The sequence below is a fragment of the Aptenodytes patagonicus genome, chromosome 1 (assembly GCF_965638725.1).
Source record: "Aptenodytes patagonicus chromosome 1, bAptPat1.pri.cur, whole genome shotgun sequence".
Classification (NCBI taxonomy): Eukaryota; Metazoa; Chordata; class Aves; order Sphenisciformes; family Spheniscidae; genus Aptenodytes; species Aptenodytes patagonicus.
This window is the reverse complement of record NC_134949.1, coordinates 153,300,847-153,327,166: the sequence shown is the minus strand read 5'-3', so window position 1 is coordinate 153,327,166 and position 26,320 is coordinate 153,300,847. Positions and strand designations below refer to the sequence as shown.

At 38.5% G+C, this 26,320-nt stretch overlaps 2 protein-coding genes across 6 annotated transcripts in view; one reads left to right on the top strand and one right to left on the bottom strand.

Moving 5' to 3' along the window:
* MGAT4A (alpha-1,3-mannosyl-glycoprotein 4-beta-N-acetylglucosaminyltransferase A) overlaps positions 1 to 16,519 on the top strand; it is an 89,738-nt gene extending 73,219 nt beyond the window's left edge. For both annotated transcript variants that reach the window (XM_076359276.1, XM_076359285.1), the window contains exons 13-16: positions 11,652 to 11,730; positions 14,045 to 14,111; positions 15,159 to 15,271; positions 15,445 to 16,519. In XM_076359276.1, coding sequence (XP_076215391.1) covers positions 11,652 to 11,730; positions 14,045 to 14,111; positions 15,159 to 15,271; positions 15,445 to 15,471 — 286 coding nt within the window. In that variant the 3' untranslated portion in view covers positions 15,472 to 16,519. The remainder of the gene's footprint in view (positions 1 to 11,651; positions 11,731 to 14,044; positions 14,112 to 15,158; positions 15,272 to 15,444) is intronic.
* UNC50 (unc-50 inner nuclear membrane RNA binding protein) lies at positions 14,106 to 26,303 on the bottom strand. 4 transcript variants are annotated; one of them, XM_076359297.1, is made up of 6 exons: positions 26,242 to 26,303; positions 25,305 to 25,588; positions 24,266 to 24,386; positions 22,236 to 22,375; positions 22,058 to 22,159; positions 14,106 to 14,548 (listed from the first exon to the last, which is right to left on the bottom strand). In XM_076359297.1, the coding sequence occupies exons 2-6, from the start codon at positions 25,582 to 25,584 to the stop codon at positions 14,358 to 14,360; spliced, it is 834 nt and encodes a 277-aa protein (XP_076215412.1). In that variant the 5' UTR covers positions 25,585 to 25,588; positions 26,242 to 26,303; the 3' UTR covers positions 14,106 to 14,357. The 4 variants fall into 4 exon arrangements, with proteins under 4 accessions (XP_076215412.1, XP_076215427.1, XP_076215421.1 ...); XM_076359312.1 differs by lacking the exon at positions 14,106 to 14,548 and adding an exon at positions 16,903 to 17,066; XM_076359306.1 differs by lacking the exon at positions 14,106 to 14,548 and adding an exon at positions 21,188 to 21,496.
* Positions 26,304 to 26,320: the final 17 nt, after the last annotated feature.

Below are 26,320 nucleotides of genomic sequence, written 5' to 3'. Positions count from 1 at the left end.
TGCTGGAGACATCACGATGTCCCCAGACCTGAAAGCTGGGAACTCTGCAGGATAATGTTTTTTAGATGTAGCTTTAGGGCTTGAAAAAGTCACCATGCTAAGACTCCAAGTTGACCTATTTAAAAAAATTAAAATTTAAGAGAAAAAAAAAAAAGGGCATTTGTTAGAGGACTAAAGGTGACTTCTTTTTAGTTACTAGTCAGATTAATTAAGGATACTAGAGTTTGTGCTTTAGAGTGTAGTCATCCTTTAGTTTTATTGAGACTGATTTGCTGCTTTGCTTTTTACTGTCTTGCCAACATAGTAGTCCAAGACTTGTAAAATAAATTGTTTATTTAGTGTCTGTTTAAGTGTTGCTATGTTAGTGGATTCCTTCTCTCCTTTCTTCGCATACCTTATGTGTTCTTTTGAGGCCAGTAACTATAGTCTGGTAGAGCAAAATTTCTTTGGATCAGTTTGACTGGATGCTTTTCTTGTGAAGCAGCCCTTTTTGCAGTCCTGAACTGAATCTAATTAGTCAACTTCTGTGCCTTGGTACATAATCAAAGGCTAAGTCTTCACCTTGGCTTAAGCACAACGGTGAGGATCAGTAGTTTCCTTGTTACTATGTTGTTCCAAACTAGTCTGACCTATGAAACTCAAGTTTGTCGTTTGAGATGTCAAATTACTCTCTCAGTTGATGGCTATGCTTTAAAAGACTTTCTTGGTTAGCTTTCCAAGATGCATGTGTTGAGGAATATGACTGCCATACATCCTTGGATTAAAGGCAGAATCTTTTTTTATCCTGTGCCAATAGTTTAAAAAATACATATTTTTCAACTCAGATGTATGAATTAATTGATTTCTTTTTGATCAAATTTTCCTTTTCAAAGTTATTAAGTAAATGTTGTCCAATTTATGTGTTTTTTGGTTTTTTTAAAAGAATTATATGCTTCTACATTATGAATAGGGTAACTGTAAGCAGCAGATGTTGATCTTGGGTGGATTAGGGTGAGTCAAATGCAGAACGGCAATTTTGGAAAGCATTGCTAGCAAGTGTCATAGGTCAGCACTGTTATTTAAAAAATGGCATGCACAGGTCTGAAGAAAATATTTTTTGACATGCATTACCTCAATGGTAAGGGAATTGGGGGAGCGAGTAAGTACTAATTATCTGTGCAAAAGGTGGGAAGATAGTGTTCATTATTGTGCCCTGGAAAATTGTAGCTCGGCCTAAGGTAGTTATGTCTACCTGCTGTGTTAAGAACAGTCCCAGCAGTAGAGGATGCTATGATTTTGTTGTTGTTGTTATTTCTGTTTATTGAAGAAATGCATTTTAGTTTTAGAAGAAAGGGAACATCTTGTATTCTGTTGCTTCCTCAAAGGAAGTCCACCCATTAGAATGATGCTACCTGTTCAGACTTAAGTTTAACATTGTTGGAGCTATCATTGTAAGCCATTTCAAAGTTTATTATATTTTAGTTTCTATTGCTACAGTGGCCTCAGAAATGCAGTATTTTGCCTTTCTGAAGTCAGTGGCTGATTGGGGCTACAGATGTTGTAATTTCAAATCGTTGGGGACTTGTTTTTTTGTCTGCTGAACTTCAGCAGCAGCAGATTTTGGTAGGTGAAGGTCAGGTGGAGCAATGATGTTTCCTGATATTTCAAGGATGCTTGCTGAGGCAGTCAAAAATAAAAGTGTGACTTGCGGGTTGAAACACAGAAAAGGGAAAACGGACCGAACATTGGGAAGACTTACCTGGTGGGGAGTTATATCTGATTGTGGGAATTAAGAGTAGAAAGTACGCTTTTGAAAGCCATCTTGTGTTTGTGAAGGGATGCAACAGGTTTTCCCTTTTTCAATTTTTTTTTTTTTTTTTAAGTAATAGAAAAGCTCTTTGAATTTAGAGAATTTTGTCTGCCAAGTCAGTTTGAGGTGTAGCTGCTCAATAACTCCCATAATAAATTCTTGATAAACAAGTTTTTTAATGGAAATATTCACCACAACTCTGAATGAATGAATGGCAGGTCTGTTACACTGTGACAGAGCGCTAACTTGTTCCTATAGTTTATTTTTCCATGCCAAACGTTTTGCTGAACTGAATTTAAATTTTCTGCTGAGTATAGCAGTTCAGTAATTAGCTTTCATTAAATCTTTAAATATTTCATTTTTGAGATCTGAGAATATTGTCAGGGACAACACTGGCAAGGATCTCTTAATAGTTTAAAGTGAGAACTGAGCTGACTTTGCTGAGCAGAAGGTAGTATTTGTGGCTATTTTGTGCAAGACCTGGTTGGCAGATGCCTGCTGAATATTGAACAGTCAAATAGATGGTGCTTATTCTAAACCACGCCTGGAGAACAGGGATGTGTAAATTGAAATTGGCTAATGTTCATTTTAGTAACAGCTCTTGTACTGAACCTTTTTAGTTTTTTTCCAAGCAAAAGATCTCCAGCCACAACACTGAAGTCCCTTAATTGTAAGCTAGGATCTCATTCTTATTTTTGCAATAAGATAACATACGTCTCTTTCAGTAGCATATCCTTGAGCATGAAAGTATATCCACTGACTTTCCTCTTAAAAACAAATTGGACAGCAGTGTTGAAGATGTGGTTTGGTGTTGGTTTGTTGTTTTTTTTCTGAAATAAATGGATGGACTGTTTTCTAAACGCTCAAAACAGCCTACATTGTAAAGATAAGAAATACTGAATTTCTGTTCCCTTAGGTTGTTATATAATTACTGAAATCCACTTCACTATTTTGATATGTACACTGGTTCCAAGCACACATTTGATTATTAAAACTGACAGTTATATTTAAGTTTATTTATGAAGCATACATTATTACTACTTTAATGCTAGCACTGAATGTAAATTCATTTTCCTCACTATAAATAACAGATTCAAGACACTACTTTTCTTTGCTATTTACTCTTTTGCTTCAGAGATGTCAGTGAGGAATGTTGTACCCGAGCAGCTCATTGTGAAGAGCTTTGGACTTTAGACATTGCTTTGTTTGAGGGTTTTTTGTATGTAGGAAGCTCTGAAAAATTGGTGGATGAATAGTGAATCTTGAACAGAGGTAATAAACTTTGAATGTGATCCTGGTTTAAAAAAAAATCAAAACCAAAGCGCATCCCAGAAAAGACGTTCCATTGCAGCACTTAAGTGATGCTGGCGTCCATCATCATCACAACCATCTCTTTTTTGACTGCCTAAATTTGAGTCCTCCCTATGGATGTGGTTGACACAAATCAGATAGTGTTTTCAAAGAACATGTGCACTAATTACATCGAGGAAGCCCTTGGAAGCGCATAACCTATGGCTGTTTCAATTAGATTATATTTACACTTGTCAGCTTTTCTGCAATGGGAATTTAGAATGGATATTTATAAAAAGGGCTTCAGGTTTGTTTCAGTATAAATTACTTTCAAATGCTGATCTTTATTAAAAAAAAAAAAAAGCTTCAGGAAAAGACAAGGATGTATTTTATACTGTGGAAAGGAAAAAAAACCACCAAAACCCACCCCAACCTCACCAGTATATATATCTAAATTTGCTTTATATTTTTAAACTATGAGGCTCATCCTTTCTTGTATGTAACTCCTTGGTAGTGTTACTTTGAAGATTTTCAAAAGGATTAGCAGAGTTTGGTTTGGGGGGGTGTATTTTTTTTATTATTTTTTACACACACACACCCCGGCACTGCTTTTAACTCTGTAGTTGCCCCACAGTTGTGTTTGTCTTTTAGCAAGTTATTGGGTAGTCATCCTAATGTGACACTGATTATTAATAAAGTGATTTTATGAGGTAGAACTTGCTGGCCAGAATTTCAGCTTTGAACTGAAATCTTAAAACTTTGACAAACCAGCTTGTAGATTACATTTATTACTTTGTGTTCTGATATTGGCATAGATACTGGATGTGCAGTATTTGAGACTAATCATCTAATTTTCCGTATTGTTGACCCTGGAATCCCAGGGAACATGTGATGTTAACCTCACATATATTTCCTGTGGCATCTTCTCACAACGTAGAATTCCCACTCATTCAAGAAATATATATTTGACTATTTAAGCTAGAAAATCAATGTATTGAGTGTGAAGAGTATCTTGTTGGGCTCCTGGTAACTAAACATATACATTACTTTGTCTGCTTTGAAATTATTGTGACAGTGCTGAAAAATACCTGCATAAAAAGTGACAGTTGCTTGCCTGTTATTACTGCCACTTCATTGTAAAGGAAAATAAACGCAGCTTTTAAAACAGGTTCTTTAGCAGTGAAAACTTAAAAGGCTTTTTTTTTTTTAAGTACAACAAAGTTACCAAAAAAAAAAAGTATTATAGCAGTTGGTCATATATGTACCTAAAATGTAGTTAATTATCCATCCTATGGGATGCAAGTCCTCCTGTGGGTAGAGAGATACAAGATCAAATGCATTACAAAGGAAAAAAAGACTTTCTAACAGCTTTCCAAAACTGGCAGTGAGGTGGAACTTCCTCATCATTTGCTTTTGCAGTAACAACCACTTAAAACCTAGGGAACTGCAAAATTGTTTGGGTTTTAGATTAGTACAGCAGTAACTTGACTGATGTATAAGCTGTTCTTTGTTCATAATCACTGTTCAGTGTAGACTCTCCTTCAGCGCAATGCAATACGTTCAACCTTTCTTGGGCAATTTTAGCGGAAGAACCACATTCGTGCACACACACGCGGTGTATGATTTAGAAAGAATCTTTGCTCTGATTCTAAAGATACAATATAAATTATTAAAGTTTAACAACATCTTCATTTTATTAAGCTTTAATGGTGGTGTCAGTTGATAGGAAATATTTGAAAGTCTCAATTTATTATTTTAAATGTTTTGGTGTTTGTCAGTATATTTCAGGTGGGATAATATTTTTAGTGTATATAAAAAGAGAATTTGAGGATTTTGGTTTCTGTGTTTACATAAGCTTCTGTACTAATGAGTAGAACATCCTCAAATGGATGCACTGACAGCGGGGATTTGGCAGGCAGGCTCCCAGCCGCTGATGCTCTTCGCTCCGGGCTGGAACTCTGCCCATAACAATGAGGCAAGAACTTCATATGAAAAGGGGAAAAAACCCCGAAGTATGGATCAGAGGCAGAAGAAAAGAGCTGCCTGAGCCAAGGACATGCTGCTTCCTCCTTAATGCCACTAATATTAAAGATTTGTGTTTGGCAGTGTTCCTGGCTTTACAGTTCTTAGTCAGAAATCTTAGAGGCTTAATGCTGTTGCCTGAACATTAGATGTCTAATGCCACTTGAGATACCCTAAAATACTTCACCCGATTTCCAGAAGGGCTTGAGTCTCTGAGATGTCGTAATTGCATCTTGCCAGCCTGTGATGAGGTCTCATACCCAAGTGCATCTCAAATGGTGGCAAATGCCAATGTTTAAGGAAACTGAATGGAGTTACTATCTGTGCTTCTGGAGAATTAGGCTGGGGGAAAAAAAAAGTGTATGTGTGCACACATACATACCAAAAAAACCCCAAACCAAAACAAACCCCAGAGCCTTTCTACATTTCACTGGATTAAAAATTCAGCAGAAGTAACCTTGCAAAAGAACATAAGGGCCTTTTAACTAATATTGATGGGGTGGAAAAATCAGTAAATTCCTTAAAGAGAAGAGCAGAGATTTCAGGACAGAGAACAGCCTCTCCCTTAAAAAATAAGCAAACAAACAACAACAAACCCAAACAAAAAAAAAAAACCCAACCGCAAAACACCAAAAAAACCAAACCACCTCCAAAATGAAAAATTAAGAATAGTTAAAATTAATTTAATGCCAAACTCTTTTCTGTTACAGTTGATGTGTGTATACTCCAGAGAGCACAGTGCAGATTTAGAAAGCTGATCTAATAGTCCTCACTGGGAAACAGAAGGCAAGAGTAGACCTGGGAATGAGATCTTCTTACCCAGCTAAATGCCTTCTACACATATTGCACAGTTGAAGAAAGTTAGGAAATGGTATGGGTAACCTTATCAAAAGATTTAGATTGACTTTTAAAGTGGTGCGAGGAAAAGGAATTTCTTAGATGTGTGTTGGATAAAACAGACACTCCCCAAAGTCCCCCCATCACCTCTCCAGTCCGGCTACTTTGTGGTCCTTTGACAAACGTGAGAAAGTTCTCTCCTTTTGGTGTGCTGGCTCAGCACTTCTGTAAAAATGGGGAATTCGTCCCTTGCAGCCCTCAAACATGCAGCCCAGTTTATATATGGACAGTTAGGCTGGCTGGTTTTGGCAGAGTAAATGAAATCTTACCAGGCATTTTGCATATAAGTTAATGGGGTAAACGTTCCTCTTTTTCTTGGTGTTGGGTTTTTGTTTTTTGGTCATCCCCCCCCCAGTCGGAATCTATAACAACAAGATAGAAAAGCTCCCATTAGATTGCTTACCTGTTGTGAGTACTTGGTGGGTGTGTGTATTGAGGAATTAAGCTTTTTTTTGAAGTATAAGCAATTTTTGCAAAGGAGTGGGTAAGAGGCATAAAGGATAGGAGAAGAAATTGAGCTTGAGAGAAGGAAGAGAAATTATTCATCTTCCGTTTGTATTTTGCACGAGGAAATAATGCATGGTTAACACCGGTTTCCAGTGACAGTAAAATAACATTTCCTAATGAGGACTCTGGGAAAATGACAGAGAGGAGGTAGATTAGATTTCTTTTACCACATTTGCATGCAGTGATCAAAAATACTGAATAGAATTGGTGAATAATGACTCTTGCAGTGGATGACGGCATCTGTAGAGAGCCAAAAATTTGCTGACTGAATGTTGCTTTTATAGAAATTCATGTTGGGCAGAATTAAAAACTGTTATGCTGCATGTTGCTATGGATAATTTGCTCAAATGCGGAAGGAAACATTTCCTTTCTGCCTTCCTACCTCTTTTCCTTTTCTGAAAATGGGATATACTAAAATGTATCAGATTGCTAAAAGGAGACGTAAGGAGAATATGTAGAGAAAAGGATTTGATTCCTGATGTTTACAGAGCACAAAGGCCTGTGTTCATAAATAGATTCTTAGAATATTTGTGTTTAGCATCAAGTGAGATAAGTCTTTTGTTTCCTTCAAAACAAAACCCAAATATATTGACAGTGGATGTGAATTGTGCTTTTTAAAGAATTTTTGTATATTACTTCCTTTTATAAAGCTGCCATAATTTAGTGATAAAGTTATTGTGTTCTGTTCTAATTTTTAATTGCTCAACAAAATAGAAAATACATAGATTCACACTTTCTATATATATAAAAAAAATCACTGGCACTTTATTTATTTAAATAAAACACAAAAGACAGTAAGACAGATTTTTTAATGCCTAAAAAAAAACACATTAGGTAATAGAATAACAGTTTTCTGGGCCTAAATATGCTTTGATGTGAGGGAGAGAAGGGAGATACGTTCCCTTCATAAGCAAAATAGGAAGAGGGTAAAGAGGTGTGTGTAGTTGGGATTTTTTTTTTTTTTTTTTTTGAAAGTACGGGTGATGGTTTAGTGCTGCAAGATGGAAAAGTTCAGCTATTCAAAAACGACTGTTAAAGCTAATAGTGCAGATTAGTAATACTGATATTAACTATACACATCTTTTGGGGGGTGTTACAAAAGATGAGAATCTTTCCAGGTGCTCCCTACTGGGGTAGTTCTAAAGTACTGTAACAGTTAACTGCATTGGCAAGCTAATGATATCTTTCATCAGTGTATTGATGATAATCATGCTTCTGCCTTCTCCCTTTCTGTGTCATGATGTGTATGAATATTTGTTTCAGCTTATTGGTTTTTGTGGTTTTTTTTCTCTCTAGTTGACTTGATTTTATAGGTGATACCTAGCTCCATAGGAAGAAGTCAAACCCTCAATTTGAGTAAATACTCAAGTCACTGAACATGACAACTGAAGTTTTCTTTGCGACTTCGACTTTGCTCCATTTTGTGCTTCGTTTGTTTTTTAAACCTTCAGTGCTCTTTAATTTTTATCATGTAATTTTTTTTGGCCACATGAGATGTTAATGTCTAGCATCCTCTATTCTACTCACACTACATTGAGGTAACGACCAGAATGTATGCAAGTTAGTTCATACATGTAGTAACTTCTGGCATGGGGGGTGTCCTGGTTTTGGCTGGGATAGAGTTAATTTTCTTCCTAGTAGCTGGCATAGGGAGGCTGTCTCTGGTTTTGAGTATCTACAGTAGCTAGTTATTATCTTTGATCTGTGCATCTTTAAGAAGATGCTGCCAGAGGAAAAGGTTCTCTAAGGTTCAGTTACATTAGTATTTCATTGACCAGTTGTAAGTTAGAGTTACTTTTCTCTGATGACTTCTATCAAGTATGTCCAAATGTGTCCATGTTTGTATTTTGTAATAAAGCTGTGAAGTAATAGTAGTATTTTTTTTAACTTTAGGTGAATTTGTATTTGTTTGGGATTACTATATTTAGAGGTCTACGGCTTTCAGAATTTTAATGTGAAAGAATGGTTCAGAAGGTGTTATGTTTAAGCAGCAGGTAGACAAGAATATCTTAGTGATTCCATCCTATGAAAAATATCAGTTATCTAGGAGGAAAAAAAAAAAGAAATTATGTTTTTAGTCTTTACATGGGCTGTCACCTGTAAATCCCAGGACAGATGTCAGAATAACTTAGCCAAAAGCACAGCTGCTTCCGTGTCTGTCAGTCCCCGTATCCAGAAAAATCTTTCATAGTCTGAAAACCTTGAAAACTTGTGATTTCTCAATATGTTGGGGAGGCAAGTTTTACAAAAGAACACCTAATGACACTTCTTTTAGGACCTGCAGAATATCTGTTTATTTGTAAATTAAGTTTTATTTCAAATTTTTTTTTAATTTGTAAATTTTATTTCTAAGCAAAAGATTCATCGTAGATGTGAACTGTGCGTGTATACTCATACTTCTATTTTTAGTCTGTGTAACTTTTTCAGTCTAAGTAGGTGTTATCTGTCAAGTGTTCAAGCAAGGCTCAGACATAAAAATAACCCTTTCTAAACATAATTTTAAATAAGATGTAACATATGCATATGTTATATATGTGTGTGCATATGGGTAGACAGATAGTTATAGAAAATGTACTAAAAAAGCAGGTTTGATTACATGGAAATTAGGAAATCAGATTTTATTAATAACTTCTGTAAATTGTTTTGGCATTGTGCCAACTTTTGAGTGCATTGCCCTAATGGAGTTGATAACTGCTGGCAGGAGGAAACCACACTTCAGTGTCAAAAGCTGATAGCACAGTAGGAGAAATGGTTGGCTATGGTTGTATGGGTGCAGGGTTGTTTTTAAAAACAAACAAACAAAGCCCAAATAAATAAATACCCCCCGCCCCCCCCCAAAAAAAACACCCAAAAAACTAAACCCCCCAACAAACAAACAAGAAATCAACCCACCACCACCACCACTTCCCCCCTGCCTGCACCCCCAAACATCCTAAACCCATCATGGTTCACTGAGAGCACAGTGATCACAGATCATGAAGAGTTTCTTTGTGGCTTTTTAGGTGTGTCTTCTCAGAAATAAGATTCGTGGACCAGAAAGCACTAAGAAAAAGCACTGTCCGTGGTTTGATTGGAGCGTTTGATGGCAGCACCTTAGATGTGAGTGTTTGATCACTTGCATTTTAAAATAAGTCTCTTTAGAATTTTCAGTGTTTTTAAGAGAAAAATTCCCAGTAATAATTAGGATATCTGACAGACTAAAGGATGGCAAGTTAGATCTGCTAGGTCAGAAGACAGCAGAATATACTTTTAGTCTTCTGGTCGGCTTTGCCAAGAGTTTTGTTTTGCTTGTTACTGAAATGTACAATAAAGGCATCTTCCTAGAAAGGATCGTTAAGTCTTTGGGGTTTTTTGGATGTCACTAATGTTTAGAAAAAGTCACAAGATTTTTCTTGGAAGAACTGTGGATGTTTTAAGTAGCTTGTGTACTTCAGAATTAACTAACCTTTACATTAAACTACGGTGGGGGGATTATTTTTCTTGAAGCACATACAAAGCTGAAGCTTACTGGATCAAGTTTTGTTTTGCAGTTCAATCTGTGCAGTTCTGCTGAAATGATTTCTGCAATAGAAATCAATGTAGCTTTCTTAGAGTGTGTGGTTTTACTTTTCTGAGCCTTGATAAAAGAAATGTTATATATGTGTGTGTGTGTATATTTTTTTAAATTACTTCTATCATTTTGAGATCATCACAGACATTTCTAAGTCAGGGTCAGAGCGCTCTGTTTTCTTCTACTTCTTGTCTTGTAGCTATGGAGTATGGATTAATGGCAAGTACTTACCTGGATTGAGACATATTGGGTAAAGACAAACTGGAATTTACATCTCCAATTATGTCTTAATAAATTGCAAATTGAGCTAGTGTTTGTAATTTTAATCAAGTGATAATTTCTGAACTAATTTTGTCCCTGGCTGGTGATGTATTAAATGTTGAAGATGGTGCTTACTGTTAATTTTCAATTGAAGAAAGGTTTGAAATGTGTTGACAGATTTTACATATTCATTTAAATGTATTAAAAGTAAAATAGGCTTGTTAAAAGTGGCATCTGAGTAGGTGTAATATCTAGGTAGTTTTTGACAGTAATCTGAATAAACTCTGTGGTCTGCTAGAAAAAATGTTAAGAAATGAAGAATTTTTCAAGCATTGATACCACCTAGTGGTAAAAAATATTGTTACTTGTTTACATAATATGTATTCAAAAGAATATGAGGTTTGTCTTATATATAAAGAAAAGGGAATTAAACTGTGTCTTTTGTAACATTATCTACACATGTAGTACTGCAAAAACTGTTTGAGAGTGGGCAGCTAGAATTCGAATGCTTGCACTTCATTGCTTGATGTGTATGGGGATGGGTCTGATACAGTTTTAAACATATTTATTCTGTCCCATTAAAAAAAAAAAAACAACAAACAAACAAAAGAGCGAAATCTCATTAAAGGCACAACTGAATGAGGGTAACGGCGACTTTGTACAGGTATAAAAAAAAAGGTCCTTTTCTGTGTGTGTATACACATCAAAAAGATACGCTTTTGTTTAAAAAAAAATAAAAATCTGTCTTTGGAATAGAAGTTTGAATTCAGGTAACATTAAGGGTGTGGGTATGGGTTGGGAATTCCTGGCACAGTCATTAATGAGACTCTGCAATGAACCAGAGTGGAGAGCTGGTCTTGGGGAAAACTGGCCTGGCAAAATGTCGTCTTGGGTAAGTTCCCAGGACTGGTTCAGAATGGATCTGCAGAGTTCATCCTGTGGGCACAAGGAGGGGGTGGCGTGTGGTGGGGAGCGGGAGGCTGAGGGAAGGCAGGGCTCCTGCTTCTGGAGGTGATACCAGTGCATGCCAGGCAATGACGACTACAGCGTTGGTCACTTTGTATAATGCAGTCTGTCAAGATGAGATTACGGAAAGTACCTTTCCAAGCAAAATATTGCCCAACTACTCTTAAAAATGCGAAAGTTTAGCCCTTTCAATTACGGTAGTATATGGAACCATCTTTCCTTTCTTATCACCAGCTGATGTAGCTCCAGTGTAAAAGTTACATTTATCATTGTAACATCCGTAATGTGACTATTAACATGTAAGATGATAACTTAGCTAATTCTGACTGATGTATGCAGACTGTTTCATTTTTCGCTTTTCATTTATAGGTACTTGTTTCACAGTGGCAATCCAGAGCATCCAGGAGACATACTTCTAAACACAACTGTGGAAGTTTTGCCTTTTCAGGTATGAATTTATTGATTTGTGTCTCCTCCATTATAGGATAAAAGCCAAACCTCCTAATTTTACTGACTTTTTTAACTGGGTGAGGGAGAGATGAATGCTTCTTTTTTAACTGTAGGATCTTGATGCTCTGATGCTGTCATACTTTTTCTTTTTTTAATTGGATCTATTAACAGAAAACTTCTGTAACTATTCAGATGTTCATTCAGAGTGCAGTCTGCTACGAGTGCTGTTGGTAATTTGGAGGCAAACAAGCTCATTTTCTTCCAATTCACTGCTACTGTTTAAAACAGAGAAATAATCAATATTCCCTCTCCTGTGTATTTTGGGAAATGGGAAAGCTAAGGCAATCTGCTTTTTGATGTAGTAAAAAAGTCTTGGTTCAGGAATTGACACACATCCAAACCCTACTAGATACTGAAATATCTGGACTGTTAAACCAAATGTGTTCCTTTCTCCCGATTACTGATTTTTTTTTTTTCCATAAATCAGTCTGAGTTTTATCTCAAGAGGGCACTACGCTATCTAAAGTATATTCTTGCTTGAAGCCAGATGGTATGGGTTCTTTTTCTTCAACTAGATATTATGGCTAACCATTTATATCACAAAACTCTGTCAGAGGATTAAGATACTACTTTAGTCGAGTTTATTTTATTTAGTATTAAAATAGCAAAGTATTTCTATCTTCTCCCATACACCTGGTGTAGGTATCTTGAAATCTGTGCCTAAATTACCATATGCTGAACCTCTTTATCTTTTTTTCTTTTTCTTTCTTTTTTTTTTGGTTAAAAAAAAAAAAAAGTAAATTATCATGGAGGAGTTCACTTCTCCATTCTTGCAGTCTGCCTTCCTGGGAGTGAGCAAAAATAGGAATTTCTGACCACCCTCACCCCTAAAAAGAAGTTTGTCAGTTTGATTCTAATTATACAACACGATATGTGGGATATGATACCATATTATAAGATCTATGGGGTTTGTTTCTCAAGACCTTTGGAAATATATTCAACCACAAAAACAGCAGCAGCCCTTACTTCATCTGGGCCTGAGATACCACAAGAATGCACAAGACAGTGAGAAAAAATGTGCATCGAGCATCTCTTTTTGGGGCTACACTTGGCTGTGAAATGTCCCTCAAACTGGAGCATCGCTTAAGGAAGTAATGCTACCGAGCTTCCATTGCTGTTGACACAATTTGTGGAAAGGTAAACAGGAAATTCTGTATCTGGCCTGTTCCTAAGCCACTGGTGTCAGCAGAAAATGTCACCAATATGAGGACAGCAGCTGCAGAGTGATGGGTGCTGTCCTGAGGGAATGATTTCTCCACCGTGGACTTCAGTAGAGCTGGAAGCCCATTCAAGTACTTTGACCCTGATCCTCCCTAAGCTGAATTCAGAAAAACAAAAAACAACCCTGAGAAACCAGAGTGTCCCCAGACTGGAGTTGTCTGGGACTCAAGCAACTCACTCAAAAAAACCAACCAACCAAAAAAACCCAAACCAAAACAAACCAACAAAAAAACCCCAACCCCCCAAAAAAACCCCAAAACCGAAAAAACCCACCACTTTTTCAGCAACCTCACTTAAAAGTAGGAATTAAAAAAAAAAAAAAGGCTGATGGATTTAATCTCCTGTTTTGTTAAGCATTTTTAATTGATTCCTAGGAAATTCCTACAGTGGGTCTTTTAGTATTGGATCATGTGATTCTGGTTGTAATTTTCCAGCTGTTTTTGAAGCTCTGATCTACAATCTCATTTTTCCGTGCTTATTAAAGAAACTTATTGATACCCATCCCTTTTTAGTGAGGCAGTGATAATTGCAATGCTTCCCTCACTGGTCTGATGGCTTTTCATCTCACCCAAATTCTTACATCAAAAAGTAAGCTGTAAGTTTCATTTGTCCTGAGAGAAATCTCTCATTCAACCATAGGAAAAGGCGGCAAGATCCTGCCTTTGCTTTTCTTCTGCTGTGTGTGCCAGTATCTGCTATGTGTTCTGTTCACGTGTTCAGTTAACGTGCAAGTTATGTGGGGCACTTAAAGTACTTCTTTTTTCTACTTTGAAGCCAAATACCGTTCAGTTCTGGAACACTGCTGCTATTTTTTTTTTTTTTTTTTATTGGTTTGTCTAAGGCTGTAACTAACTATTCTAGGCTGGTTCATAACTATTTAGAAAAGATGGAATATATATATATGAATATATATATATATAACAAGAGTGCACACACATTTGCTGAATATATAACAAGAGTGCACACACATTTGTCTTTCCCTGGCAAAGTCCTACATTAAAATAAATGATCTCATTTGCGCTTTGTTCTAGAATGAAGAACTGGTATTAAGCACAGAAACCAAAGACAAACGCTTAGAGGATGGTTACTTCAGGATAGGTATGTCACAGTAGAAAGAAATGTGTATTGTTACTATTGCAACAGTTCAGACATTTTCATCAAAACCAAAACAAACCTAAAACTGAGTTTTGATCATTCATTTTTGGGTACGTGATCTTGTAGGCTTTACTTAATATTGTTTCCAATATTTCTTCTCCGAGACTGATGTACTAAAGAAAGATCTAGTGTGACTCTTAGTTGTAGTGCAGCTACATCCAACTTCTCTGCCAGGATCTATCGCCGAGATTATTGTAGAGGCATTTCCAGGTTGTGTAAGATCACCTCTTCTGTCTCATGACTGCATGAGTGCCCCTGCGGGAGCTGTGGCGCTTGGCCTGGATTTGAACCCACCCTACAGACAGTCAGCTGCCTCGTCACGGGCTGAGCTTGGCATTTCCATAGCCAAGCGGCTGTTGGGGAAGGTGCCAGGATACCTGCTGTCAAGGAAGAGAAATTTTACTCGTGGATTGCATTTAGCTTGCTGGACATAGGTCGGGCATCCCTGTTAAAACAAAAGCAAGTTTTTATCATCTTAATGAATTGCAGCTGCTGTGTATATCTTTTAAGTGTAAAGTCTAACGGGGCTTTTAAATTGGATTCTTACTCATTCTAATATATTTGAAGGTCCTTTAAATAGGAATACATTAAGCGGGAATGATATCCCTTGTCCTTAATCCTCCTTGAAGACACATAAGCCAGGGGCTCCATGTTTAGTTCCATGGTATTAAATGAAAATCTGTGCCAAAATCTTCCCAGAGTTTGAGGTGCTCATACCCTTAGACAGTTTCAAAGTTTTTGTTCTTGCGTGTAATCCTGTGTGCTCTGACGATACGCCCCATCTTGTTTGCTGCTGCAAAGCTGAATTGGATATGAAAAATCACTGGCTGTCTCTTGTTTTGGGAATGACCCCAATCAACCTTACAGCCACCAGCAACAGGTTTCACCTGTGAATTGTGATACCACAGATACGTTTTTCTGGCCACAGATTTTGTACTTTACTTCTTTGAACAGGAGCTAATTGAGGATATACTTTTGCTTCTTTTGCAGGGAAATTTGAAAACGGTGTAGCTGAAGGAACAGTTGACCCCAGCCTAAACCCTATTTCATCGTTCCGGCTTTCAGTGATACAAAATTCAGCAGTTTGGGCAATTCTGAATGAGGTGAGAGGTGGTATAGCCTTTTAAAAATAAAACCGGCAAATGTGAGATTTCTTCACTCTGTCAGTGTGTTGAAGCTCAAAATTTTGGCTAACACTGAAAATGGTTCCCTCTTTTACTGAGAAATGTAATACCCTAAACCGTGACTATTTTTTTTTTCTGATTCTGTATTTCAGATTCATATTAAAAAGATTACAAACTGATCATGGAAACCTGCTTTAGAGGAAAAAGAAAGAATCCTTGAAAACTTTTCCTATAAAATCTGACATCCTTAGCAAGTCACGAATTGAAAATACTGAGCATGCACCTTATTCCAAATTTCTTTCATTTTCACTTGAACTCTACCTCTTGTGAAATCTACTGTAGATGAGAAGATTGTATTTACCCCTTCTTATCTGATCCATCCAGAAACTGATGCTCCACACTGATGACGTTCGTCTGAGGCCTAAGTTGTCCTCCACTTTAATGTGACTTTACCATCTTATGGTTACAGAACCCTGCTACGCTTAACCTGTACTATTTTGATAGTATAGTAATATAGAGAAGTTGTACATATTGTTACATTCCTTGAAGAAGAAGAAAAATATAATTATTGTTAAATATGTTTTATGAAGGGGGTACTTTCGGAGTTCCATTTATTTTCTATAACGAGAACCCTCTTTTATAGACTGTCAGGGATATATATTAAAAATGTTAGGGATATTTAATTTATTAAAATAATTTGAAAAGTACATATTTTTATGCAGTAAAATTTTAAATTGATATAGGTTTTTTTATAAATTCTCTAGTTTAAGTTATCTTTCTACATGTTTCTTTGGAGATGCAAACATAAATTAATACCATATTTCAAATATACTGCCATGTTTAAAAAAACCTAGATTAAGTTTCTAAATTATGTAGTTTTGTACACAGAATCTGAATGATGTTCAGAGGCATTAACAGAGTTCTGAAGAGCATTATTCTTTGGGGCTATGAAATTCCACTATGTACAGTTTGTAGCCACATACAAAGCATGCTGAAATGTCTTGTTTCATATTATGTACTAAATCTGCAGTGATTTTAGACTGAACCCATTGCATTTTAGAAGAATTTTTTCGATTCCAAACAGTTCTTTCTAAAAACCTTTGTAGACATTTCCTAGCCTGGACAAATTCATTTTCTGTACTGAAAAAAATCATTCTCCAGCTTTGCTTTGGAGTGACAGAGGTTACCTTTTATCGAAAGAATTAATAGTAATTAGATACTTTTGATCTACAGAGGTCTCCTTTTAAAAAGTTCCGTTATTGCAGCGTTTATTTTAGATAAGTTACAGTGAGTAGTTATGGTTTATTTTTATTTTCTTCCATTGCTCAAGAACAAGGTTTCAGTTTGACTCCTTTACTGATCAGTGTAGTAACTCACACTAACTTTTAATGGGAACTGAATTTGGCCTCAAGTTAGTACCCTGCCTTTGCGTTTCAAGGGAAACAACAGTGATCTTAAATGAATCGGAAACTCGATCAGGAACAGAAAGTGGTTTGGATTAAATCCAGAGCGGGATTGTTGCAGTACTAACGCTGCCGCTGCTCTTAAGAGTCCTTCTGCTTAGGTGCTTATGTGTAAGGACACAGGCATGGGGAGATTTAAGTCACCCAGTCAGAAATGGTCAGGAAGAGGGGCGGTGGAAATTCCTCTCTTTAATAGGAACGAAGTGCCTGATTGACACTGGAGGGAGGCATCTGCCCTGGCTTGGGGATTCTCAGCTGTGCTGCGAACCGACCTCCTGGAACTGACCTCTCGAAAGCTGGCCCAGTTTTCCCTGTGGAAAAAAAAGACTCCGTTATCCCCAACATCTTTGCGGTCAGGGCAGAGATGCGCAAAACCTGTTGTGGGATCCCTGATCTAGAGCAGGGATCTGGAATTCGTATCTCCAGCATGAAAGTTCTACTAATAGATTTGGCCTCTTTTTCGTGACATATATTTATAAGGAGCAGGAGCCTAAACCCGACTCTCTGGCACTGCAAGCTGAAAGCCATCGCCACTGGGGTATAGAGTCAACCTGTCCTTTCTTCTGCCTTGTTGGAAAATTGTGTCGTAGCTTTGACAGTTCAGCAATATTCAACTTTAAGAGCTTAACTACTTCTACAGACCATAGTCGTTTTGTTCTAGTTGTGTTGTCTGAGGACACAGGGAAGACAAGATTTGTACACAGAGATAAGACCTTCTGTTTAGACTGACTGGTGTAAGTTGGAGAAAAGTAGAAAGCTACCAGGCAGGCTGTGTTTACTTTTTTCTGATTGCATCAGATGGTGTAAATAAAATGTTACTTGGAAAGCTCGTCTGGCCCATAGGGACTGTGGGCATAAGCTAAGCACCGGCCTCGTAAATGGAGTTTATTCTTGGATTTAGGGACGTGGGTGCATGAGCTCAGAATCCTGTGTGAATCTAGCCTATTGTGGTGCCACAGCCCAGTTCGTTATGTGTATAATGCCATGCCACCAAATTAGTGCCATGCAATGGCTTTTTATCGCACGTTAGCTAGGAAAGGTCTAAGAAAGTATTTAGGTTTTCTTCTCAGCTGTGCCTGTGAATGAATGATGCAAGTAATTTAAACTATAGCTATTTGTTACAATGTAGATTGCAGAAATATGTTAGGTATTGCAGTTTCTTAATATAAGTAGTTTTGCTGACAGTGACTTTCATCTTTTTCCACGAGTTCAAAAGTTTACTGGTACCACTTACGAAGAACGCCGTGTGCTTATTCTCAAAGCATCACTGTTCCTGATGTTTCACAGTGGTTAAGATGAATCATTGCTAATATATCTAAATATATAGAACCCTTACCAGATTGATTGCAGGACTCTGGTGTTACCAGTATATTTAGTTTTCAAAAATGTTGAGAAGAAATTTATCAAAGACAACAAATTAACTAGTGCTTGGTAAAATATGGGGGGGGGAGGGGTGGTGTCCTAAAGATTGTTGCCTTTTTATTACATTGTACTAGCAGGAGTTGGAAATACTCTGGGCTGCTTTAACACTTTAAATGATCTGGAGCTTATATGCTCTCTAAATAAATGTGCCACATTGATACAAATCATGTTTTGTAGATTCAGGTAAATTCAGACCTGGTGTAGTCAGACAGTACTGCAAATTTGCTTGGAGATTTTGCTGAGAAATAGAAAAAGCAGCGAAAATATTTCCTGTCTGATTATCTCTGCAGACAGCTATTTTGGGCTTTCTACCTTTCAAATTCCAATCCCCAAGTCAGGCTAAAGTGGTGCAAGCCTCCTTCCTGGAATTACAGTGAAGCAGTAATTACAGTGCTTCGGCTGTTCGGCTCAACAGTCATGAGCTCGGCCACTGTTTATGACTGGGTATATATACTCAGGGCTGGTGTCTTTTACACGTCTCAGCTGTAAGTTGCAGTATTACCACAAGAGTTCCTTGTGGCATCTTAAACCTGTTACCTGATTTTTGGCATTTTTTCCGACATTTGTTTAATTTCAAGTTATTTTTGTTGTGGCCTTAAAAATCCCCTCTAGGCCACTGAATCTTACAGTAATCAAATAATGGAAAATGTTTCAAAATATACTGCATTATCTTATGATCCTGTTAGCTCCTTCTGATGCTGTTAAAGCTTCAGAAAGGAGAACTTTTGTAACACCAAAGGCATTGCCAGAAACCTTCATTATCTGGGCAAATTATTCTTAACTTCTTATACTGGATGCCAAACAGACTGGCTGATACGAGCACTGGCTTTTCTGAGCTGATCAGGATGGCTCTGGAGCAAGGAAATACAAGACTGTCGGGATAATCTTGCTTTGCTCATTCAGTGGGTGGGGTGGTCCTACTGAAAACTTTGTAAACAATGTGAACAGGACGTGATCCCAAATTAGCACTTTTTATTCTTTTAGTTAAAGAGCGTTTCTAAAGCACTGTATAAGGCTTTGCGCTTTTGCAGGCATCTCAACCATTTATGTGCATTGATTGAAAATATTCATATAGATACATTTGTTTTTTCTTAACTGAAAGATGGCTTAGAAAAATTCAAACAGCTAAACGTGATTTGTGGACCAATAAAAGACTGGACTCTTCTGTCGTATGGCTGCTTGCCTAGCTCTTTTACAAGCAGCTTTTAAATACCGTGAGTCAGTTTAGAGCAAAGCAATTTATACTTTGCCCATGTGATGCACAATTCCTTGAATGGGCTGGAGTGCGATTAGTCTTTGGCAAAATTGAACAACTGTGTAACGCTTTTCCTTCATTTTTTTCCAAGTATATTATCATATCAGTAATCTCGGGGTTTTTTTTGAAGTATTTGCTCCAGATGAAGTATTGTAGTAATTTGTAGTTTGCTTCTACCTTGGAAAATATTATTTTAGTCTTGGGGGGGGAAGAATCAAATCTCTTCAAACCTTGTTCCCCTGAAATAAATTAACCCTGGGTTCTGTGCTTGTTCTTACTAGGAAGGATGTATTCTGAAAAAGCTCAAGCAAGTAACTGTAGTAGAAAGGGAAAAAAACCCTTATGTTTTCAAATCATCTTTACAATCAATCACCAGCATAATGCTGAAAGGCTACTAAACAACTGGTGTTTTCAGACTAGCATTGATTGCCGACGTAAAAAACGTACCCCACGCTGACCTGATAAATTAGTCTTTGAGAGTGTCACTTTTCTGACCTTAGTGGTCTTTTAAGGGTTTTGCTGATTTCTGCTATAAAGAACGAGCAGCTAGAACTTAAAGTAGCTTCATTTTGAGAACGATGAAGCCTTCTTTCAAGGGAACAGACTTTGATCTTTCTAAAGGGAAGGTACACAGGCCCCCAGTCCTTCATTGATTTCAGTGGTATCACACCATAGGGCACTAAATATGAGGTATTTTTACTGTTGAACCGAAGCCGGTGATCACCGGTGCTAGGATTCCTGTTGGGGAGAAGTTGTACGGTTAGGCTGCAGCTGCCTGCAGGACGGGAGCTCGTGCTGTTAGCCAGGGCGGGAGCAGGTCCTGACCGGAATCCTTTGCCTTCCATGGATCAGCAGTTCAGTGCTTTCCTTGTTAAAAGGGGAACGTTGCTCAGTGTCTGCTGAGAGGGGAACAAGAATCTCTTCAAGCCTTAACAGTGGCTGAAACACACAGTACTGTAAGATGCACTGCCAGCATATTTGGTATTTTAAGACAAATAGTTTTTCCTTAGAGATCAAATTCTAGTATTGAAATATTAAGTCTTACTGTAACCAGCTTACTCTTGTGTTGCTTTGGAAACTGAATCCCAGTGCTCATGTTTCATACTGAACACTCTGCTTTGGAAAATTGTCATCTTTTTCCAGAAGGTATTGTTTGTGATGGTTAGTTTATACTCTTGCCTTGTGGACTTCACAGCTGTAGGGATTGCCATGAGCCCACCCGTGTAGCCAAACTAAACTTGTACTTGCCTTCCATGTTCATCAACCTGCCACTCATAATGGATGTAATAATACCCACTGGACTTCTAGTGATTGGGTTTAAAAACTTGCTGCTATATCTGAAAACCTGATATGGGTCATGTTAATTGTGCCTTTCATCACTGTTTCTTCTGTGTGCCAGAGCTGTCCATGTATATTTGAAGTAGTCATTAAAATAAATCTGTTCGAGTTCTTTCATGAAAGGAGGGGACAGTTCTGTATCTAGAGACAGTTGTTGCTTTACCATTGCAACACGATTAAGATCCCTACTTTCACACAGTCCCAAGGCAAGGTGTTCCAATATTATTCTTCAATAAAACTGCTTTTCGGTGTCACTTGAAACCCTCGTAATATAGAGCTTATGCCAGTACATGCAAAATATCTGCGGTAAGAGTTATGCTAAATAGACTTGTTGCAGTTAAATTTAAGCTAGAGATGTACAAGTAACTTGTCTTTAGGAATGTACTGCAAAAGTATTTGAACAAAATTGCTAACATGTTTACTGGTGTAAATATTTTAATAAAAAAAAGGACACTTCAAACTTTTTTTACAATTATCTACAATAAAGAGAAATTTACAACCATTTACAAAAATGTTCTTAACTTTTTCTTTACTGTCAAGACATCTAAGAGAAAAACAAAATAAACATCAGATACATGAAGTCCTGGTTTTATTTCACTCTGTATTTATAAAAGGAACAAAGCATCTTGGTGAAATTCCATCCACATGCTAATGAGATCAAATAGAGCATGATGAGAAGTGCAAACGGATACAAAAGGATAGCTGTGTTCTTCAAAAAGGGCAGTGCTGAAACAGAAGCAACAATGAAGCAAGTATAAAGTAGTGCTCTTTCAAAAAAGGTGCTTCATGTAGAACGGCCTTGTGGAAGGACAGCAAGGGGAAAAAAAAAAAGCAAAAGAGTACTGCTCTGCCAGCCGCCTTAGAAGGGCAGGTTTGTCATCTCCGCCCTGCTACTCCTACCGTTATCACGGATTAAAGAGTACTTCAGTTAATTGGTATAGGTAATGCCCTGGGAAACTCCTTTACTTAAAACTATAGTCTCAAACTCACTACAGAATTTTTATCCAGTGCAAACATTTTGAAGTGGATTTAGAGGAACAAGAAAAAACAAGTTGTGATGCTACAGGTCTAATACAAAAATGTAAGTTCTTTGGTTAAGATGTCCACCCAGCTGGAAACATGGATTGGTAAATTCCTATCAAACTGCCTTTACCACGAAGAACGAATTACTTCGACACCCAGCTGAGTCTCTGCTTTACAAATTAATAGACCAAGACCAAATTAACAGACTAAAATCATGCTCTTGTTTTTAGTCAAACAAATAGAAAAGAAGTTGCCGTTACTTACCACTGTATCCTAGGAATGTCACATAGACGTAATAGCCGATTGCAATCAGCCATAACGTATTCCCAACAAAATACCCAATGACAGAATCAGATATGATGACATCTGAAAGAGACAGCTGCTCTCAGCTGTTTTGATAGAGCATGATTTTGAAGCAGAGAGCACAAAATATTCTACTTACAGTTGATGAAAAACAGCTGGATAAAATGCAAAATGACTAGAAGTGGATAGAAAGCATTCAGATGAACATCAAAGGCATACCCCCACTCCACATCATAGTCTCTGTTCTGCTGCTTCACCAAGTATTTATTAGAAATGAACCTACATGAAAAGATATTTGAGAGCGTTGTTAATGTCAATCTATAAAGCTGACTGACAACACGTTGGTTTGAGATAGCGAGCCGTATGTGATCCTAACTGTACCCCAGCAAAGTTGCTGCTATCTGGGAGAAAAATATGCAAGAATTATGCAGACCGTTTTTGTTAAAACTATAATTACATTCCTCGCATTCAACGGGCAGCTGAAATACACTGCAGGTAATACAGCACCAGAACTGTTTTTTTAAATGGATCAGTGCTACAATTTATCAGTGCAGTTACAAGTTCTCAGGCAGTGTGCCACCCTTGCACACGCAGAGGCGGCTTCAGAAAAGTGCATATAGGTTATCACTTCACAGGTGCACTGCCTCACACAGAGAGGGTTTATTTTGTCTCCACAGAAATGGCACACTTCAAGGACAGGAAGAGGGCAGGCTAGCACTCTTAAGATGAGCCCATTCTTATTGAAAAGAAGCACTAACAGAGCGCGCACTGCCTGGTGTTACAGACTACGGAACAAGCCTCAAGACTTTGTTTTCTCCAGCTGAAGTTCTGCTGACATCAGAAAATATATCCCGTTTAGAAGAGGAACAAGTAGTCAATACGTGCTCAGAAATAAGAAGTTAAGAGACCAGAGCTTTCATGGTAGCTTTCTCCGACATACTCCTCGTGCTAAAGGCAGGGTCAGAAAGGCAGAGCCTGGGTGCAAGGTGAAGCGAGGCAACACGGCGTTTGGGCACATTAGGAATGGGGGAAGCTTTTGGAAAAAAGGCGAGCCTGCACTGGAAGAAGGGACTTGAACCAAACTGGAGCCAGGTGACTGGTATTGAGGCCTGTAGGAAGCTGACTAGAGGAAAACCAGCAGATGCTGGAAGTCTTTCTGGTTCAGGAGATTGCATCCCAAGTCACAAATTGCTGGAGGATGGGGGGAGAAGCATTACTATATGCTCTTCCCCAAGCATTGTATGGGTTGCTGTCCCAGACAGGAGAGTAGGTCAGATGGATCTTTCATCTATCAGCTACAGTTCTTGTATGTAGCTCATCCTGAATTTTGCAATTACAAGTGGGAGTTCCCGAGGTCACTGTTTGAAAGGAATCTATCCCTTTTCTGATTGGCATCAATTTTAAGATGTCAGCTCCATTACTAAGAACTCTTTAAAGTGCCCTTCCCTCCTTGTGAGTTTTCATTTTCCACCACTACCATGACAAAGTTCTTGGTAAAATAAAAATTCTTCCTTTGGTGCCCTCCCCTTGCCTCAGTGCAGAAACAGCGACTTCCTGTTGGTTCATGGCTCCCTTGCTGGTACAGGACACATCTATAATGTGCTGAGGCCTTGGTTATAAACTGACTTGCTACTGCCTCTCCCCTTCTCCAAGTCTCTGGCCATTACAGGATAAAACTGGCAGCAACTACTGCCAAAGCAACAAAGCCAACGTGCATGACATAGAACAGACATTGCTTGTAGTGGAAATAGCTGAAGTCTTCAGCAAGAAGCATGGGCCAATTGTATATTGCCCTACTTAAACATAATCATCCTCAGGTTTACTTTAGTTAAGCCGTTCAACCACAATAAGAATTGTTTTTTATCACCAAATTTTTGATGTGGCATTATTGCTGAAGACCAACCAGCTCAAGAAGAAAGAAAACAAGCTGAAATGTTCATCATAATACAGACTTTCTGAACATTCATCTTCTGCAGGAAACAGTAAAGAAAAGGATGCGTTCTTTTTAAAGCAACATTTTGAAACAATTACCACAACAGCACAAAACCTATAGTCAATACATACTTTATAATTTTGCCCCAAACAGAGAACCAAGTGTCTTGCAAACAACAGAGGACTATCGGTGTCCCAACAGCAATACTGAGTTCAGTTTCAGACATCACTACTTACCACATTAGAGTTGCAATCAGGAGGCCAACGCCTATGCAGTCTATGAAGACAACCCAAAGTAGCAGCTTTATCGTTTCAAAAAAACCCATGTCCAGCACAAATCCAAATCCTACAGTAGACACTGAAAGGAGAAAAAGATTATTAAAGTTAGCTATGGAAAAGAAAGCATGAGATCTTAAACTGATATGGTTTTTTGAGTACACCATTATGAAATCTCCAGTTTCCTTATTATTTTTCTCCCTGAGATTTTCAGTCTAACAGCTCATTTTTTCCAACAAATACTAGGTATAATAGAATTTATTCATAATATAATCCCCTTCACAGATTGGAGAACACTCAGCTGTACTTGGGTTTAACAATATAACAGCAGATTGCATTGCTCCCCCCCAACTATTTTTTAAAAAGTCACACAATGCTACAATAGAATATTTGTTTTATAAACACTCCTTGTTAACCCAAACCGTGCGTGTGGTGATACATACTTTTATTTCAGAGTTAACAGTTTTGATATTACTAACAGCAATACGCTATATAACAGAAGATGACTAGGATGATACTGCATTTGCAATTCAGTCTGAAAATTACATGAGACATTTTGTTTACAGCTTAATTCTGCAATATACAGAATTTCACTAGGGCCTTTATTGTAAAAACAGTATTTTATGTGTAATGCTCAGATAAACCAAATGTTCAGTATTTTTTAACTAAAGCATTACTGTGTGGCATGGGGTTTTATTACTGTCTATAAAGTTACAGGGAAGTACATAGTTTGAAACAGAACAGAAAATGAGTTGCAATAGAAAGATTAATTCAAGACTACATAGTATTAGTTATGCCTCCTCTGTTTTCCAATTCCCAACTTAACTTCCAAAAGGTTAGGCCATTTTCTTCTATTCTGCTTTGATTAAAAGATAATCCATATGGATTGGTCCCTTTTGTGTGTGTGTGTGTGTGTGTGTGTGTTATTAGAAGGGCCACAAATGTTCATCCCTAAACCTTCCCTCCCTCTCTTTTATGCTGCATATTCCCCTGCACTCACCACAGAGCCAGATACTGAGAATTACTAAGAAAGCAGGATCATCTCTTGCCCATTGGTCCTTTGTCTGTTTTCTATAGTGAAAGTTCCTATACACCCTCTGTGGTGAAGTAAACAGGTAAAGCATCTGCCAAAGAGCAAACTCAAAGTCCATCTGTCGGAAGTGGAAGAGCCTCCGGAGGTACTTGTAGCGTTTTGCTCCAGCTGTATGCCTCGCAGCATCTCTGGGGCTCAGCGCACCGTTGCCCTGGCTCCGAGAATTAACTGAAGTGGTTGGCAGCATTTTGCTAAAGAAGGAATTTCAAAAGATGCATTTGGTTTTGCACGTAACGGGGAATAAAAATAAAATCACGTGATGCAGGCCATATCTATAATACTGAAGTTACAAAAACTATGCACAAGTATAATCTATGACATTTACAGGCGAGTCTGATACAGCCCGGCAGTCACTTGCCTCACTGCTGGGGAGGCAGCAAGTGGAAAACTAGGAGCAGGCAACTCTGCTTCCAGTACTGCCTGTCAGGTAGCCCCACGCCTGCGGCCCCCGGCTCCTCAGCCCCGCCGGGCTGCGCGGCGGCGCCCGGGAAGCAGGCTCTCTCCCGGCACTACTCCTTCTTGTAATCGCAAAAACGATTCAAGGCGTTAACGGCCGACGGGCTTCGCGGGAGGCGAAAGGCCGGAGCGCACAGCCAGGGGCAGGGGAGGGCTTACTGGCCTCCCCGCTCGCTGTTCAGCCCACGCCAGCCCGGCACCGCCCGAAGCGACCCCCGCTCCCGCCCCCGCAAACAGCCGCCGCCCTCTCGGAACCCGCACCTCAGCGCCGGGGAGGGGCGGGAAGCGCCGAACCCCCTCCCACCCCCGCCCCCACCAACGGCCGGGCTCGCGCCCCACCAACGGCCGGGCTCGCGCCCCAGCGCGCGGTGAGAGGGCGGGGCCTCACCTGCCGCCCCAGCCCACGGCGCGACCACCGCCTCGCCCGGCGCCGGCGCCGCCGCCCGCCTGCAGCCTTCCGGCAACGT

Bases quoted from the DNA above. Each gene is read 5' to 3' on its own strand.
- UNC50 (XM_076359297.1), bottom strand. From the start codon at position 25,584: ATGCTGCCAACCACTTCAGTTAATTCTCGGAGCCAGGGCAACGGTGCG. The intron at 24,387-25,304 runs GTGAGTGCAGGG...TTCTCCTTTCAG, and splicing joins TCTCAGTATCTGGCTCTGTG to TGTCTACTGTAGGATTTGGA. The intron at 22,376-24,265 runs GTAAGTAGTGAT...CTTTTCATGTAG, and splicing joins CTGATTGCAACTCTAATGTG to GTTCATTTCTAATAAATACT.